A 17,446-nucleotide genomic window follows, 5' to 3' on the forward strand; every position below is an offset into this window, starting at 1 on the left:
ATGGGAAGTGTGGGATGATGGTGATTATAAGAAACAATTGGAAAAGGTTTGGTTAGAGGCCCAGCATTAGATGATATCAGAATGCTATGACTCCCTGTCAGCTGTGTCTGACTCATCCCTGTAATGGGATCCTGCCAGACCCTGCAGGTTCTCCTATTGAACACCACCACTTATACTCCCTCTATGGAAAAGCCTTTTACTATACAGCAGTGAAACAATGGAACAAACCCAAGCGTTTACCAGCATCGCCATTAGCCAATTGTTTCCTCATGCATGTCAGTGTATGACCAGATTTATGACAATGGTACCTCATTGCTCCCGTGTAAAAGGTCAGTATACAGTAAGTTGCTGCGTGGGTTATAAGGGTTGCATTTGGAGAGTACCATCCTTACCTGCTATTGTAATCTCCAACTGAGCTTAGGCAAAAAGGAGCTGGTGCGTCCCACTGAATTTGCTCTCTAAATATGACACAAGGTATTTGCATGGCTTGGTTCAGACAGGCTTCTCACTTTGAATGAACAAATAAATACAAATATGCCAACGTCTAGTTCTAGAACCACATCAACGGCACCCTATGTGTCCATTCCACTTCCTCATGTTGAGACTGCCGGACCACATCTGACCTCACTATTTGCATTAAACCTCGTAATTAGGGTTACACTCAGGGGGACAGGTTCTCACCATGGATCAGTAGCCTAATCTATTACTCACACCCCTCCTGTGTGTTAGTAGCACCCAACTGAAATAAAGGTTGAGGTGATTTATGAATTTGAAACGATTAATTCAATACTGTCAGATAATGTTTTTGGGGCTTTGACACAATTATCATTTGACCCTTCATCACCCTGTCTGTGGCTGTACCTGTCACTAACTGGCTGGGTTCTCCTGAGACCTACACCACTGAAGTGAGAAAACAGTGTTAATGTGGAGAGACCAAGATTCTCTACCACCTAGTAGTGCACGAAACCACTGTTTATTAAAGGAAGTAGTACATGAGTCACATTTTATTTAGAGAGTCCCCTGTATTACAGTGTAGTACAGCGAGTGAACCGTGGAGACAAGGGCTTGTTATGTCTGTCTACATATGAGCATACACTACCTCTATTTTAGTGAATGTGTTACCTCTACCTGTTGCTACAAGTTGGTGTCGCTTGGCTGTGGTGTGCCACTGACAATTAGCTACTTCTATTGTGTTTTAAAGATCTGAATGGACCGGATGGGTGGAAGCTATATGATGATGGTTCCACCTAGCATCTCAATAGGCTCAGGGGAGTTTCTCCTCTATTGCTTCCACCTATTACCTTAATCTCTGCAAACACTGATCTGATGGGGTCTACGAGGCTAGTGGTTGTTTTCAGACCAGGCATGGCTTTAGGAACCTCACCTGCTATGAGCACTGTGTCTGGAAAGCCATCGCTCAGCTGATCCAGACAGATGGAGGGGGGTTGTGACTCACATGGACACGGTGACTCATACTAGTGATGTAGGAGGACATTTGTTTTCTCAAATACTGTAGACACATAATGGATTCTCAGTGTAATTGAAATAGACATACTGTATATTGGAAACTGAGGTGTTGCGGGTTATTAACACTTGAACATTATGCAAGTGTGTTGAAAATTACCTTAATTTTACAAGGCAGAATTAGGTTTGTTCCTAACACAGTGATTACAGTATGCCACACAACATGGACAGAGAGTTTTAAATGGCTATTTGTCTTCATTTTCATTCCTTTAGTTTGTCCTAAACTCAGTAAGCGCTGGGAGTGGGCATTGCTCAATATCCCATCCTGACAAAGGAGAAAGAAAGAAAGAAAGAGAGAGAGAGTGAGTGAGTGAGGGAGATAAAGAGAGACAGAAGTCAGCCTCGTGGGTACCATACTGCTTTTCCTTTCCAAGCACAGAGGAAACGAATCTCTCGCGCTGTTCGTCTCTCTGTGCTCACGTGGCGTCTCATTCCATTCTGCCTCTGGATAAAGGGTGTTCTCCAAACATTTTATTTCTTTTCTGGAGCAGCTGTGTTTTTCTTTTCAAAAGCACAGTTAACGGTTGGATCTCCCACCCCCTGCCTCCCTCCCTGTCCTCACCTGTTCCTCTGTTGAACAAGTGCCAGAGACCACTGCCAAGTCGTGGCTATGGGAGGGGCTACAGGAGGTGTTACTGGGGCTATTTCTGTAGCTTTGATATCACCAGGGCATGTTGCCATGCTCCCATCCCTCCCACCTCACTGATAGCCTCCAAACGCTACTCCATGCAACTTTAATGAGATGTGCTAATACTGCACACCTTCCCTGGGTGATCTGATCTTTCTATAGAAGGGAGATTGAGAGTCTGTGGGTTCACGTTTTAGTGCCTGGATGTCTCATCATTTATGAATGTTGTAGTTAGAGACGCTCGCTGAATCTGGTGGGCATCCTGATCTGTACAGATGTGGCTAAAGGTTTTTGGATGTTCTAGAGAATGTCCCCTGGCGGCAGCTGGTGTGAACTAGAATCCATGTATATGTCCTCATAAACCAGAATTTACATGGACACGAGCCAGTGAGCTTAAAGGGTCCCTACTTTTTAGAGGCGATTATACCCATGAATGCACATCATCACTGTCATCATCCTCGATTGATCACCCTGTCGGTCAAGATTAGTCTTGCATCAGGTGTTAGTTGAAGTCAGGATACTCCGGGGATTAGAATATAAAAAATACAACACCTATGCAGGGGGCTAAAATGTTCCCCTGGGGAGATGAATGCACCAATTACAGGGCTAGCCTCATAGGCTCCACCTCCGCCCAGTACCACATGGTGGTCCTCTGTAGCTCACTTGGTAGCTTGCAACACCAGGATAGTGGGTTCCATTCTCGGGACCATCCATACGTAAAATGTATGCACGCATTACTGTAAGTCACTTTGGATAAAAGTGTCTGCTAAATTGCATATATTATTATATATTATGTGGAATAATGCTTGTAAATACACAGAGGGAAAATGCATGGTTCCATCATGTAGAGGAAAGATGCAGTGAATTCAGTTTTTCTAACCCAAGCACTTGCCCTTTAACCTTAAGGGAACTCATCCTATGAGTGATTATAGTGTATTTGCTGCACTTTAGTGGTTACATGGTACATAATCAGATGTGTTTCAGGCCTGCTTGTGACCTCATAGATATACTTTATACCACTGGAAAACATGTATCATATATGATCATGAGTGGTAGGAGAGATATCCACAATATATGAGTTTGTATTCATCAGTATCGTTGGGGGATATTTGAAGGGGCCTCATCCTTTTGGAAAGTGTTACCTTGAAAAGGGATGACCCTACTTTCATCTTAATGCAATACAGAAGGGCTGTTAATTATTCACGACACCCCCCTCAATCCGCAACGGAAAAGGTCCCCCGTAGTTTGTCGGTACAGCACGTCATCAGCCAAAATTAGCACCAGCATCTTTTGTGTGGCAAGCACTTGGGTTTCTCCCACTCAAGAGATTCTATGAGGGTCTATGTATAGCCAGGACCAAGCCTCGGAATAGCTGCATGCTACAAAAGAGCCTCCAACAAAGCCGGACAAGATGGCGCTTTGAGATCCGTTTCTTCCTAGGCATGTATCAGGGCCACAGAACACAGTGCTTTGTTGTTTTTCCCCCTCTGGAGTTTAATGGCTGGTCTTGAAATAGGGCCTCCTTCACAAAAGAGTCCAAACCAAGCTTGACGAGGGGACTATGTGTTCTCCATGTTCCTTGACAAGCAGATATGGGTTCCAAGCTTAACAAACCCACTGTTTGGTTAACGCCTACTTGTGACACGTCACGTGAGCAGAGTCCGGCTCAGGTTCTGGCTCTGTTGAGGCTACATCAGACAGGCTTCCCCAGGCCTCAGAGGAGACCCTAGTCTGTCTTGACGCTAGCAGAGGTCACCTAGCCTCAACGAGTCTCATCCTGTCCTGACCACTAAACCCAACTGAAACAGTATTAATATATATCCTGTCCTGACCACTAAACCAGTATTAATATATCTCCTTTCCTGACCACTCAACCCAACTGAACCAGTATTAACATATCTCCTTTCCTGACCACTCAACCCAACTGAACCAGTATTAATATATATCCTGTCCTGACCACTAAACCCAACTGAACCAGTATTAATATATCTCTTGTCCTGACCACTAAACCGAACAGAAACAGTATTAATATATCTCCTGTCCTGACCACTAAACCCATCTGAACCAGTATTATGTGACCCTCCCTCCTCTCTCCCACTCTATCCAGCAGATTCAGACATAGCTGACTTGCAATATGCTGCCTTTGAGTTCTAAGAAGAGTGACGATGTTGGGCTGACCACTGCGTTCTGGAGGCAGCTCTGAGAGAGAAGAGTTGTTTAGAGTGAAAGTTGACTGGACTAGCGTTGGCATTGCCCTGCTGTCTCCCAGGTCCAGCCATGCGTCCAGCCATGCGTGTGTCCTACAGCGGCTGCACAGTTTGATCAGTCTCCGTCCTGCTCCACTAATGGAAATTGATCGCCACTTAGCGAGGGCCTTGTTGTGCTGAGGGGTCAAGTGACGTCAGCGCGGGTCCTGGTGTGCGCTTGGAACCAGTTGAGAGAGAGAGGCTTTCTGACAGTAAACAAACCAGTGTGATGTTTGAGGCGTAGCATGGTCACGCCATGTCTGGTCTTCTCCCTCCTGAAATCATACAGTGGACAGTACGGGGTGTCTCTCCACTGAACAACAGGAAGTCATAGAAGATGGCAAGGTGACATGGTCATCATCATAGCTTGATGTGAGACTTCCCAAGAGTCGTGTGACTGAAAGGGGTCAGAATTCATGTGACAAGATTTGCTTTTTCATCAGCAGAAGAAGAGAGAGGAAGGAACTGGTGTCTGTGGATAGACAGTGTGGTGGATAGACAGTATGGTGGATAGACAGTGTGGTGGATAGACAGTGTGGTGGATAGACAGTGTGGTGGATAGACAGTATTGTGGATAGATAGTGTGGTGGATAGACAGTATTGTGGATAGACAGTATCATGCATACAGTCTGTGGTGATCAGACTGTCGCGGAGAAAGAGGAAGACAGATTCCAGTCTGGCTTTGTAGCTCTGAGCTCCAACATCACGTCGGCTCTGGAACCCCCCTCCCCCTCTCTCCCTCCCCACTCTCCCTGATCAGAAGTGACAGAGTGTGTGTGTGTGTGTGTGGGGGGGGATTAAAACCAAAGTGAGTGTCAGCGCTGAGGGGGACATGTGTTGGGAGGGAGGGGGGAGGCCGTGGGGTATGATATCTTCCAAAACCTTCTGTCCAGTGCCATCTACTCTTTCAATCCTAAACCCACAGCCCAACTCACCCACCCAGGGCAACAACATATCTCCCAACAGCGGTGCCGTATAGCTGTAATCAAATCCTTTGTAATGCAGTAAACACTTTAAATCACCCAAATGTTAGCATGTTTATTTAGTTTAAATAATGGTTTTATATAATATATTTTTTACACAGGATAAACAATGACCATTTCTGTTTTTGAATTGTTATTCCTGTCTGAAAGCACAGATAAGTATTCTTATAAACCCATTTTATAAGCACATGAATTCATATTTTTTCTGACTGGCTTTCTGGCCATCAACTTAGTAACTAGATAACTAACAGATTGTCACGGTTCAGACAGACGACAAGAGGACCACAATTGCGTCACACCAGAAAGTTTATTTAAACTTAAGGGGAAAGGGATGTAGGGAGTGAGTGAAGGCTCCAGGGGTTATCCCGTCCGATGTGCTGGGTCTGTGCCTCCCCCCAGTGGCAGCGATGCGTCCGATGACGCCGGTGGTTGGTGGTCCAGAAGTCCTGGGGGGGGGGAGGAAACACAGACACAACGGGGCGGAAGAAAACAGGCAGAAGTACAGTTCAAGGGAAATCCAAATACGTTGTAGCAAGGCAGAAGGCTGGTCAGAGTTACCGAGGGTCGAAGAGTAGTCAGGAGTCGTAATGGCAGAAAGCAGGTCTGGTTTTCCTGGGGCAGAAGAGTATCCAAGAATCAGGCAGGTCCGGGGTCACAAAACAGGGGTGAGCCAGAAGCGCGAGCACACAGGTTCCGGGTGTGAGCTTTGCAGACGATCTGACAAAGGAGAGCTGAAAGACGGGACTTTAAATACTGGGAGAGGTTAGTGGGTAATGCAGCGCAGCTGGCAGAGTAATTAGAGCCGAGCAGAGCAGGGACAGGTGGAGCTCGTTAGGCTGAGTAGAGAGAGAGAGATGAGCAGAGTGGAAGATAGTGGAAACACATTAAGGTGGTAACCCGGTGGAGTGAGAGGGCTCATGACAGAACCCCCCAAGGGACGGCCCCAGAAGTCCCAAGAGCAACACCACGCCGGGCGGGAGGAGGGGAGCCGGAGGAGGGCTAGAACTCCTCCGAACGGTCCGAGCGAACGCCCTCATCTCGGAGGAAGCCGGAGGGCCGTGGTCGGGAGATGGGACAGGTCCCGAGACAGGATCAGGCACAGGACAGGAAGCCGAGCGGGCAGGACGGTTAGGGATCCCTCTGGGGCGGCCCCTACGGATTGCAGGTTGATCAGGATGCCGTTGGTGGAAGGCGGTGATGAGAGTCCTATCCACAATCCGACTAGCTGGCACCCAGGTCCTTTCCTCAGGTCCATAGCCCTCCCAGTCAACGAGGTACTGGAGACCCTACCCCTCCGTCTGGACCGAAGCAGGCGGCGGACGGTGTAAACCAGACCACCATCGACGAGCCGTGGAGGAGGAGGACAAGGCGCAGCAGGGACCAGCGGACTCTCATGAATGGGCTTAATCTTAGACACATGGAAAGTGGGGTGCACCCTCATGGAATTAGGCAGTTGGAGCCGGACAGCAGTTGGGCTAATCACTCTTATGATAGGGAATGGGCCAATGAACCGAGGTGCCAACTTCTGCGACTCCACCCTGAGTGGCAGGTTCCTTGACGACAACCACACCCTTTGACCAACATGGTAGGTGGGAGCCGGGATTCTCCGACGGTTGGCCCCGGTAGTGTAGCTGGCAACGGATCTGAGAAGTGTGGCTCGGGCCTGTGACCAGGTGCGGCGACATCGACGGGCAAACGCAAGTGCAGATGGGCAAGTAACCTCCCCTTCCTGACTGGCAAATAGAGGAGGCTGGTATCCATAAACACATTGGAAAGGGGACATACCGATGGCAGAGCAGGTCAGAGAATTGTGTGCGTACTCCACCCATGTCAATTGCTGCGACCAGGAGTGGGGGTTGCGTGAAGTCATGCATCGCAGTGCCTTCTCGAGCTCCTGATTTGCCCGCTCTGACTGCCCATTGGATTGGGGATGGAATCCGGAAGTCAGACTGACTGTGGCTCCCAGCAGGTGACAGAACTCCTTCCAAAGCGGAGGAGAATTGTGGACCACGGTCAGAAACTACATCCTTTGGCAGTCCGTGGATCCGGAAGACGTGTTCCAGGACCACCTGGGCGGTCTCCTTGGCGGTTGGGAGCTTGGGGGAGGGGAATGAAGTGTGCCATCTTGCTGAATCGGTCAACTATGGTGAGAATGACGGTCTTGCCCCTTGAAGGGGGCAGCCCCGTGACAAAGTCAAGGGCGATGTGAGACCAGGGACGTCTGGGCACAGGCAGGGGCTGCAGCAATCCGGCTGGGGGGCTGGCAGGACGACTTGTGTTGGTTGCAGATGGGGCAGGCTTGGACGATTCCCGTACATCCTTTCTCAGAGCGGGCCACCAGAACCTCTGGGCGAGCAGGTTGTAGGTGCGGGTGGAGCCAGGGTGACAAGCTAGGCGGGAGTCATGTCCCCACTGAACGACCTGGGACCTTAGGTTTTCGGGGACAAAAGGCGGTCAGCTGGGCAAGTGCTGGGACCGGGCTGGTTACGGAGAGCTTCCAGCACCTGTTCCTCAACAGCCCAGGTCAGAGCTGCTACGATGCAGGGACTTGGCAGAATCGACACAGGATCCTTGGAGGGGTTGTCATCCTTCTGGAATTGACGGGAGAGGGCGTCTGGCTTGGTGTTGCGTGATCCAGGCCGGTATGACAGAGTGAAATTAAACCTGGTGAAGAACAGGGCCCAGCGGGACTGCCTGGAGTTCAACCGTTTGGCCGTGCGGATGTACTCCAAGTTCTTATGATCGGTCCAAACGAGAAATGGAATGGTGGACCCCTCCAGCCAGTGACGCCACTCTTCCAAGGCAAGCTTCACAGCCAGCAGCTCTCGGTTCCCTATGTCGTAATTGCACTCAGAGGGGGACAACCGACGTGAGAAAAAGGCACAGGGATGGAGCTTCCTATCCTCCGCAGCCCACTGAGAAATCACAGCACCAACTCCCACATCCGAGGCGTCCACCTCCACAATGAATTGCCGGTCCACGTCAGGCATCTGGAGGATGGGAGCGGAGGTGAACCTTACCTTGAGGGTACTGAAGGCCTTGTCGGCTGCTGGGGTCCAGGTGAAGGGTTGCTTGGTGCTGGTTAGAGCAGTGAGAGGGGCAGCAACGGTACTGTAGTTCCGGATAAACTTTCTATAGAAGTTAGCAAACCCCAGAAACTGTTGCAGCTTCTTTCTGTTCTCCGGAACTGGCCATGACGTGACTGCTGATACTTTGGCAGGATCCATTTGGATACTTCCCTCTGCCACTATGTACCCCAGGAAGGCCACTGTCTTGACGTGAAACTCACATTTCTCTGCCTTGGCGTAGAGGGAATTCTCCAGAAGACGATGAAGGACTTGCTGGACATGGCGGGTGTGTTCAGACAGGTTTCTGGAGTAGATTAAGATGTCATCCAGGTAAACGAAGACAAACTTGTTTAACATGTCCCGCAGTACATCATTCACTAGAGCCTGGAACACAGCAGGAGCATTGGTGAGGCCAAAAGGCATAACCAGATACTCGTAGTGGCCTGTTGGTGTATTGAATGCGGTCTTCCATTCATCTCCCTCCCGGATCCGCACTAGGTGGTAAGCGTTTCTGAGATCCAACTTGGTAAAAACAGTGGCTCCCTGGAGCAACTCAAAAGCAGAGGTGAGCAGAGGGAGAGGGTAACGGTTTTTCACTGTGATGTCGTTGAGTCCCCTGTAGTCGATGCAGGGGCGAAGAGATCCGTCCCTCTTCCCCACAAAGAAGAAGCCAGCACCAGCCGGAGATGAAGATGAACGGATCAATCCTGTGGACAGAGAGTCATTGATGTAGTCCTCCATGGACCTTCTTTCAGGAGCAGACAACGAAAAAGACGGCCCCTAGGAGGGGCTGTTCCAGGGAGGAGGTCGATGGCACAGTCGAACGGTCGGTGAGGGGGCAGAGATGTGGCTCTTGCTTTGTTAAACACTTCTCTGAGACCATGGTAGCATTCTGGGACATGGGAGAGGTCAGGGGCGGAGTTAGTAGGTACTGGCCGAGGGGTAGTGCGGCAGCAAGCAGGCAGGTTCGGTGGCAGTCCTCTCCCCCACTCCCTGATCACCCCGGTCACCCAGTCGAGCTGAGGGTTGTGCCGGGCGGAGCCATGGGTAACCCAGGATGAGGGGTTGGCCTGGAGAGGGGAGCAGGTGAAACTGGATAGTTTCCTGATGGTTTCCCGGACAGACCCATCAAGACCGGGCCGTGACATGAGTGACCGATCCGAGTAAGTGTCCGTCCAGTGCCCGGGCAGGAATAGGAGGTGTCAAACGGAGGTTCTCCAGTCCCAGTTGGCGTGCCAGCTTGATGTCCATTATGTTGGCTTCGGCGCCAGAATCCACCAGAGCAGCCAGGGTGTGAGTAGAGTCAGAGAGGCGGAGGTGAACTTGCAGCAAGGGTTTGCGGTCGGAGGACTGGGTGGTCATTGAGCTCAACCGGACTCCCCCTATGCCCGGTGAGCTTCGGCTTTTAAAGGGCAGGTTACCACACGATGTCCATCACCTCCACAATAGAGGCAGAGGTTTGAGGTGAAGCGGCGCTGGCGCTCTGCAGGAGTGAGAGAGGCTCGCCCAATCTCCATAGGCTCAGACTGATCAAGCTGACTTGGGTGAGTGGCAGTAGCTGACAGGAGCCCAGTCGGATCTCTCCGAATGCCGGTAGTTGGTGGACCTTGGCGCCCCCTCTCACGACGACGGGTCTGTATCCTTCTGTCGATCCGGACAGTCAGTGCGATGGCTTCATCAAGAGTGGAAGGCAGTTCATGGGAGACCAACTCGTCCTTGATATAGTCAGCCAAGCTATGGAAGAACGCGTCCACCAACGATGGTGTGTTCCAAGAACTTCGTCTTGCCAGGGTTCGGAAGTCGATGGAATGGTCTGCGACTGTACGTCTGCCTTGTCGAATACTGAACAGTTCACGAGACGCCTCTGCGGTTGGTGAATCCAGGTCAAACACCTTCAGCATCTCCTCAGCAAACAGGTCGAAGGTTGCACATGCGGGGGTTTGACGTTCGAACTCTGCTGTTCCCCAGAGTCGAGCTCGGCCCGTCAGGTGAGTGATGGCATACCCGACCCTAGCCCCCTCCGTGGCGAAGGTCCTTGGCTGCAAGGAGAACTGAAGTCGGCAGCTAGTCAGGAATGGCCGGACCTGGGTAGAATCGCCGTTGAACCGCTCGGGGTTTCCAATCTTGGGTTCCGGGGCAGCGGCTGAAATGACCGGGGCAGGTAACTCGGAGGCAGGGCTGGTGGGCAGACTGGCTGGGGTAAGGTTGGTGAGGAGTTGGATGATCCTGGCGAGTTGTTGTTGCTGCTGCTGGGACTGCTGCTGGTGCTGCTGGAACTGCTGATGCTGTTGGTAGCCGACCTGAAGCAGAGAGGTGATGTCGCCGCTCATGCGGCCTAGCTCTCTCTCAGTGTGTTCCAGGCGTAGCATGGCGGTGGGTTGCTCAGGTTCTTCGGTTTCCATGTCGGGGGAAGTGTGCGCTGAGTCCATGATGGTCAGATCGTACTGTCACGGTTCAGACAGACGACAAGAGGACCACAATTGCGTCACACCAGAAAGTTTATTTAAACTTAAGGGGAAAGGGATGTAGGGGAGTGAGTGAAGGCTCCAGGGGTTATCCCGTCCGATGTGCTGGGTCTGTGCCTCCCCCAGTGGCAGCGATGCGTCCGATGACGCCGGTGGTTGGTGGTCCAGAAGTCCTGGGGGGAGGAAACACAGACACAACGGGCGGGAAGAAAACAGGCAGAAGTACAGTTCAAGGGAAATCCAAATACGTTGTAGCAAGGCAGAAGGCTGGTCAGAGTTACCGGGTCGAAGAGTAGTCAGGAGTCGTAATGGCAGAAAGCAGGTCTGGTTTTCCTGGGGCAGAAGAGTATCCAAGAATCAGGCAGGTCCGGGGTCACAAAACAGGGGTGAGCCAGAAGCGCGAGCACACAGGTTCCGGGTGTGAGCTTTGCAGACGATCTGACAAAGGAGAGCTGAAAGACGGGACTTTAAATACTGGGAGAGGTTAGTGGGTAATGCAGCGCAGCTGGCAGAGTAATTAGAGCCGAGCAGAGCAGGGACAGGTGGAGCTCGTTAGGCTGAGTAGAGAGAGAGAGATGAGCAGAGTGGAAGATAGTGGAAACACATTAAGGTGGTAACCCGGTGGAGTGAGAGGGCTCATGACACAGATATCTTCCTTATCTCAATGCAAACACTTCAGGCCTTTTGATTGTTCCAAGGAGTGTGTATGGCTCCACCAGGGATCAGAGAACTAAAATCACTAGAGGCAGCGAGCGTTATGTTGACTCACTGAGGCACATTTATGTACAAAAGTTGAACAAGATTTGAAATAGTTTATCATAGTATTTTTTACGACTAATAAAACTTGAAACTTGTAAGCAAGTGAACATTATATGTGCGCTACAAAAACATGCTAAACAACAGCCTCTTGCTATGTGTGCACTTGAATTAAAGGGTAACTACACCCAAAAATCTAAACTTCTCAATTTTTTCCCAGACCTCAAAAGTGGTCTGATGTGGTTTAAGCATTGTTGTGGACACAAAGCCATGTCTGACCTTAATCCAATTAGCTGTTGTGTTGTCACTGGGTGCTGCCTGTTCAGTCTATTGCCTTTGTCCTGGGATGTGTTTGGTGGTGGGGTGGGGGTGGGGGCCGTCAGATTAATAACACCAGTTATTAACAGTTATTAACAACACGGAACAGGAGGGAGTTTGTGTCTAGGAAGTGGGATGGGGGGGCTGATTGTGCCCGTTGTGATTAGTCCAGCATGCTCCGAACCGGAGAATTGATGGCCACCTGCCCTATCTGCACCTTGCAGCATTATTGGATGATTACCTTTGATTAGATTTCAGTGGCTTCTTGCATGCCATCCCCACCTTTACACCAAACAGCCTCACACATCACATCGGACACATCCTTTGTATCTCTCTCACAGTTTTCAGGGACACAGAATACGCTATTACAGTTCATACAGTTCATTCTGTACAAGTTGACGTCTGTATTGGAGTCTCAGCTTGCTGTTCAACATCTCCATCTGTCCATTGTGTCTATGTTCAACATCTCCATCTGTCCATTGTGTCTATGTTCAACATCTCCATCTGTCCATTGTGTCAATGTTCAACATCTCCATCTGTCCATTGTGTCTATGTTCAACATCTCCATCTGTCCATTGTGTCTATCTGAAACATCTCCATCTGTCCATTGTGTCTATGTTCAACATCTCCATCTGTTCATTGTGTCTATGTTCAACATCTCCATCTGTCCATTGTGTCTATGTTCAACATCTCCATCTGTCCATTGTGTCTATCTGAAACATCTCCATCTGTCCATTGTGTCTATGTTCAACATCTCCATCTGTCCATTGTGTCTATCTGAAACATCTCCATCTGTCCATTGTGTCTATCTGAAACATCTCCATCTGTCCATTGTGTCTATGTTCAACATCTCCATCTGTCCATTGTGTCTATCTGAAACATCTCTATCTGTCCATTGTGTCTATGTTCAACCCTATCTGTCCATTGTGTCTATGTTCAACATCTCCATCTGTCCATTGTGTCTATCTGAAACATGTCCATCTGTCCATTGTGTCTATCTGAAACATCTCCATCTGTCCATTGTGTCTATCTGAAACATCTCCATCTGTCCATTGTGTCTATGTTCAACATCTCCATCTGTCCATTGTGTCTATCTGAAACATCTCCATCTGTCCATTGTGTCTATCTGAAACATCTCCATCTGTCCATTGTGTCTATCTGAAACATCTCCATCTGTCCATTGTGTCTATGTTCAACATCTCCATCTGTCCATTGTGTCTATCTGAAACATCTCTATCTGTCCATTGTGTCTATGTTCAACCCTATCTGTCCATTGTGTCTATGTTCAACATCTCCATCTGTCCATTGTGTCTATCTGAAACATGTCCATCTGTCCATTGTGTCTATCTGAAACATCTCCATCTGTCCATTGTGTCTATCTGAAACATCTCCATCTGTCCATTGTGTCTATGTTCAACATCTCCATCTGTCCATTGTGTCTATCTGAAACATCTCCATCTGTCCATTGTGTCTATGTTCAACATCTCCATCTGTCCATTGTGTCTATGTTCAACATCTCCATCTGTCCATTGTGTCTATCTGAAACATCTCCATCTGTCCATTGTGTCTATGTTCAACATCTCCATCTGTTCATTGTGTCTATGTTCAACATCTCCATCTGTCCATTGTGTCTATGTTCAACATCTCCATCTGTCCATTGTGTCTATGTTCAACATCTCCATCTGTCCATTGTGTCTATGTTCAACATCTCCATCTGTCCATTGTGTCTATCTGAAACATCTCCATCTGTCCATTGTGTCTATCTGAAACATCTTCATCTGTCCATTGTGTCTATCTGAAACATCTTCATCTGTCCATTGTGTCTATCTGAAACATCTCCATCTGTCCATTGTGTCTATGTTCAACACACCCATCTGTCCATTGTGTCTATGTTCAACATCTCCATCTGTCCATTGTGTCTATCTGAAACATCTCCATCTGTCCATTGTGTCTATGTTCAACATCTCCATCTGTCCATTGTGTCTATGTTCAACATCTCCATCTGCCCATTGTGTCTATGTTCAACATCTCCATCTGTCCATTGTGTCTATATTCAACATCTCCATCTGTCCATTGTGTCTATATTCAACATCTCCATCTGTCCATTGTGTCTATGTTCAACATCTCCATCTGTCCATTGTGTCTATGTTCAACATCTCCATCTGTCCATTGTGTCTATGTTCAACATCTCCATCTGTCCATTGTGTCTATCTGAAACATGTCCATCTGTCCATTGTGTCTATCTGAAACATCTCCATCTGTCCATTGTGTCTATCTGAAACATCTCCATCTGTCCATTGTGTCTATGTTCAACATCTCCATCTGTCCATTGTGTCTATCTGAAACATCTCCATCTGTCCATTGTGTCTATGTTCAACATCTCCATCTGTCCATTGTGTCTATGTTCAACATCTCCATCTGTCCATTGTGTCTATCTGAAACATCTCCATCTGTCCATTGTGTCTATGTTCAACATCTCCATCTGTTCATTGTGTCTATGTTCAACATCTCCATCTGTCCATTGTGTCTATGTTCAACATCTCCATCTGTCCATTGTGTCTATCTGAAACATCTCCATCTGTCCATTGTGTCTATCTGAAACATCTCCATCTGTCCATTGTGTCTATCTGAAACATCTTCATCTGTCCATTGTGTCTATCTGAAACATCTTCATCTGTCCATTGTGTCTATCTGAAACATCTCCATCTGTCCATTGTGTCTATGTTCAACACACCCATCTGTCCATTGTGTCTATGTTCAACATCTCCATCTGTCCATTGTGTCTATCTGAAACATCTCCATCTGTCCATTGTGTCTATGTTCAACATCTCCATCTGTCCATTGTGTCTATGTTCAACATCTCCATCTGCCCATTGTGTCTATGTTCAACATCTCCATCTGTCCATTGTGTCTATATTCAACATCTCCATCTGTCCATTGTGTCTATATTCAACATCTCCATCTGTCCATTGTGTCTATGTTCAACATCTCCATCTGTCCATTGTGTCTATGTTCAACATCTCCATCTGTCCATTGTGTCTATGTTCAACATCTCCATCTGTCCATTGTGTCTATGTTCAACATCTCCATCTGTCCATTGTGTCTATCTGAAACATCTCCATCTGTCCATTGTGTCTATCTGAAACATCTCCATCTGTCCATTGTGTCTATCTGCAGGTGAAGGATGAGAATAAGATCCAGGAGGTGGTTGACCTGACGGACTACGAGCGTTCTGAGGAGCTCCGCAAGGCCAAGAGCCGCAGCAAGAAAAACCACAGCAAGTTCACCCTGCTGCGCTCCAGAATCCCAGGCAATACGGTGAGTCCACCGGAAGTCCCCACATGAACCCAGATCTAGAACCTTGCAAAGAGCAAACCTGTACCTCAAAGTACTGTACCACAATAGCAACACAATCAATACTTACATCTAAAACACACTGTTGAGATGAGTTTCACGGTACTTTAGCCGGCTATTAACATAGTCAGATCGGTTACAGCAGCCAGATTGACAAGCTGATTGACACTCACCTGACCCGGCTCACCGGACCGGGCCACCACACTGTACACCCTGTCCTTAGTCATTAGCTATGTTCCTCTTTGACTCTACTTAGCTCCTCCCACCTCCTATGTCTCTGCCCAGAGACAATGTCCTCCCTCTGTTCCCTCCCTCTGTTCCCTCCCTATGTTCCCTCCCTCTGTTCCCTCCCTCTGTTCCCTCCCTCTGTTCCCTCCCTCTGTTCCCTCCCTATGTTCCCTCCCTCTGTTCCCTCCCTATGTTCCCTCCCTCTGTTCCCTCCCTCTGTTCCCTCTATTCCCTCCCTCTGTTCCCTCCCTCTGTTCCCTCCCTCTGTTCCCTCCCTATGTTCCCTCCCTCTGTTCCCTCCCTCTGTTCCCTCTATTCCCTCCCTCTGTTCCCTCCCTCTATTCCCTCCCTCTGTTCCCTCCCCTGTTCCCTCCCTCTATTCCCTCCCTCTGTTCCCTCTGTTCCCTCCCTCTGTTCCCTCCCTCTGTTCCCTCCCTATGTTCCCTCCCTCTGTTCCCTCTATTCCCTCCCTCTGTTCCCTCCCTCTGTTCCCTCCCTATGTTCCCTCCCTCTGTTCCCTCTATTCCCTCCCTCTATTCCCTCCCTCTGTTCCCTCTGTTCCCTCCCTCTGTTCCCTCCCTCTGTTCCCTCCCTATGTTCCCTCCCTCTGTTCCCTCTATTCCCTCCCTCTGTTCCCTCCCTCTGTTCCCTCCCTATGTTCCCTCCCTCTGTTCCCTCCCTCTGTTCCCTCTATTCCCTCCCTCTGTTCCCTCCCTCTATTCCCTCCCTCTGTTCCCTCCCCTGTTCCCTCCCTCTATTCCCTCCCTCTGTTCCCTCTGTTCCCTCCCTCTGTTCCCTCCCTATGTTCCCTCCCTATGTTCCCTCCCTCTGTTCCCTCCCTCTGTTCCCTCCCTCTGTTCCCTCCCTCTGTTCCCTCCCTCTGTTCCCTCCCTATGTTCCCTCCCTCTGTTCCCTCCCTCTGTTCCCTCTATTCCCTCCCTCTGTTCCCTCCCTCTGTTCCCTCCCTATGTTCCCTCCCTCTGTTCCCTCCCTCTGTTCCCTCTATTCCCTCCCCCTGTTCCCTCCCTCTATTCCCTCCCTCTGTTCCCTCTGTTCCCTCCCTCTATTCCCTCCCTCTGTTCCCTCCCTCTGTTCCCTTTATTCCCTCCCTCTATTCCCTCCCTCTGTTTCCTCCCTCTGTTCCCTCCCTCTGTTCCCTCCCTATGTTCCCTCCCTCTGTTCCCTCCCTCTGTTCCCTCCTCTATTCCCTCCCTCTGTTCCCTCCCCCTGTTCCCTCCCTCTATTCCCTCCCTCTGTTCCCTCTGTTCCCTCCCTCTATTCCCTCCCTCTGTTCCCTTTATTCCCTCCCTCTATTCCCTCCCTCTGTTCCCTCTGTTCCCTCCCTCTATTCCCTCCCTCTGTTCCCTCCCTCTGTTCCCTCCCTCTATTCCCTCCCTCTATTCCCTCCCTCTGTTCCCTTCCTCTGTTCCCTCCCTCTATTCCCTCCCTCTGTTCCCTCTGTTCCCTCCCTCTATTCCCTCCCTATGTTCCCTCCCTCTGTTCCCTCCCTCTGTTCCCTCTATTCCCTCCCTCTGTTCCCTCCCTCTGTTCCCTCCCTCTGTTCCCTCCCTCTATTCCCTCCCTCTGTTCCCTCCCCCTGTTCCTCCCTCTATTCCCTCCCTCTGTTCCCTCTGTTCCCTCCCTCTGTTCCCTCCCTCTGTTTCCCTCCCTATGTTCCCTCCCTCTGTTCCCTCCCTCTGTTCCCTCCCTCTGTTCCCTCCCTCTGTTCCCTCCCTCTGTTCCCTCCCCTATGTTCCCTCCCTCTGTTCCCTCCCTCTATTCCCTCCCTCTATTCCCTCCCTCTGTTCCCTCCCTCTGTTCCCTCCCTATGTTCCCTCCCTCTGTTCCCTCCCTCTGTTCCCTCTATTCCCTCCCC

The 17,446-nt window shown here is 49.6% G+C and overlaps 1 protein-coding gene across 1 annotated transcript in view; it reads left to right on the forward strand.

The window, feature by feature from the left end:
* The window catches only part of LOC121542624 (pleckstrin homology domain-containing family O member 1-like), a 45,104-nt gene that overhangs the window by 12,788 nt on the left and 14,870 nt on the right, over positions 1–17,446 (forward strand). Inside the window, exon 3 of the mRNA XM_041852059.2 lies at positions 15,166–15,306. Within this exon, the coding sequence (XP_041707993.2) occupies positions 15,166–15,306 (141 nt within the window). The remainder of the gene's footprint in view (positions 1–15,165; positions 15,307–17,446) is intronic.

Source organism: Coregonus clupeaformis, chromosome 2, assembly GCF_020615455.1.
Source record: "Coregonus clupeaformis isolate EN_2021a chromosome 2, ASM2061545v1, whole genome shotgun sequence".
In the NCBI taxonomy this organism is placed as follows: Eukaryota; Metazoa; Chordata; class Actinopteri; order Salmoniformes; family Salmonidae; genus Coregonus; species Coregonus clupeaformis.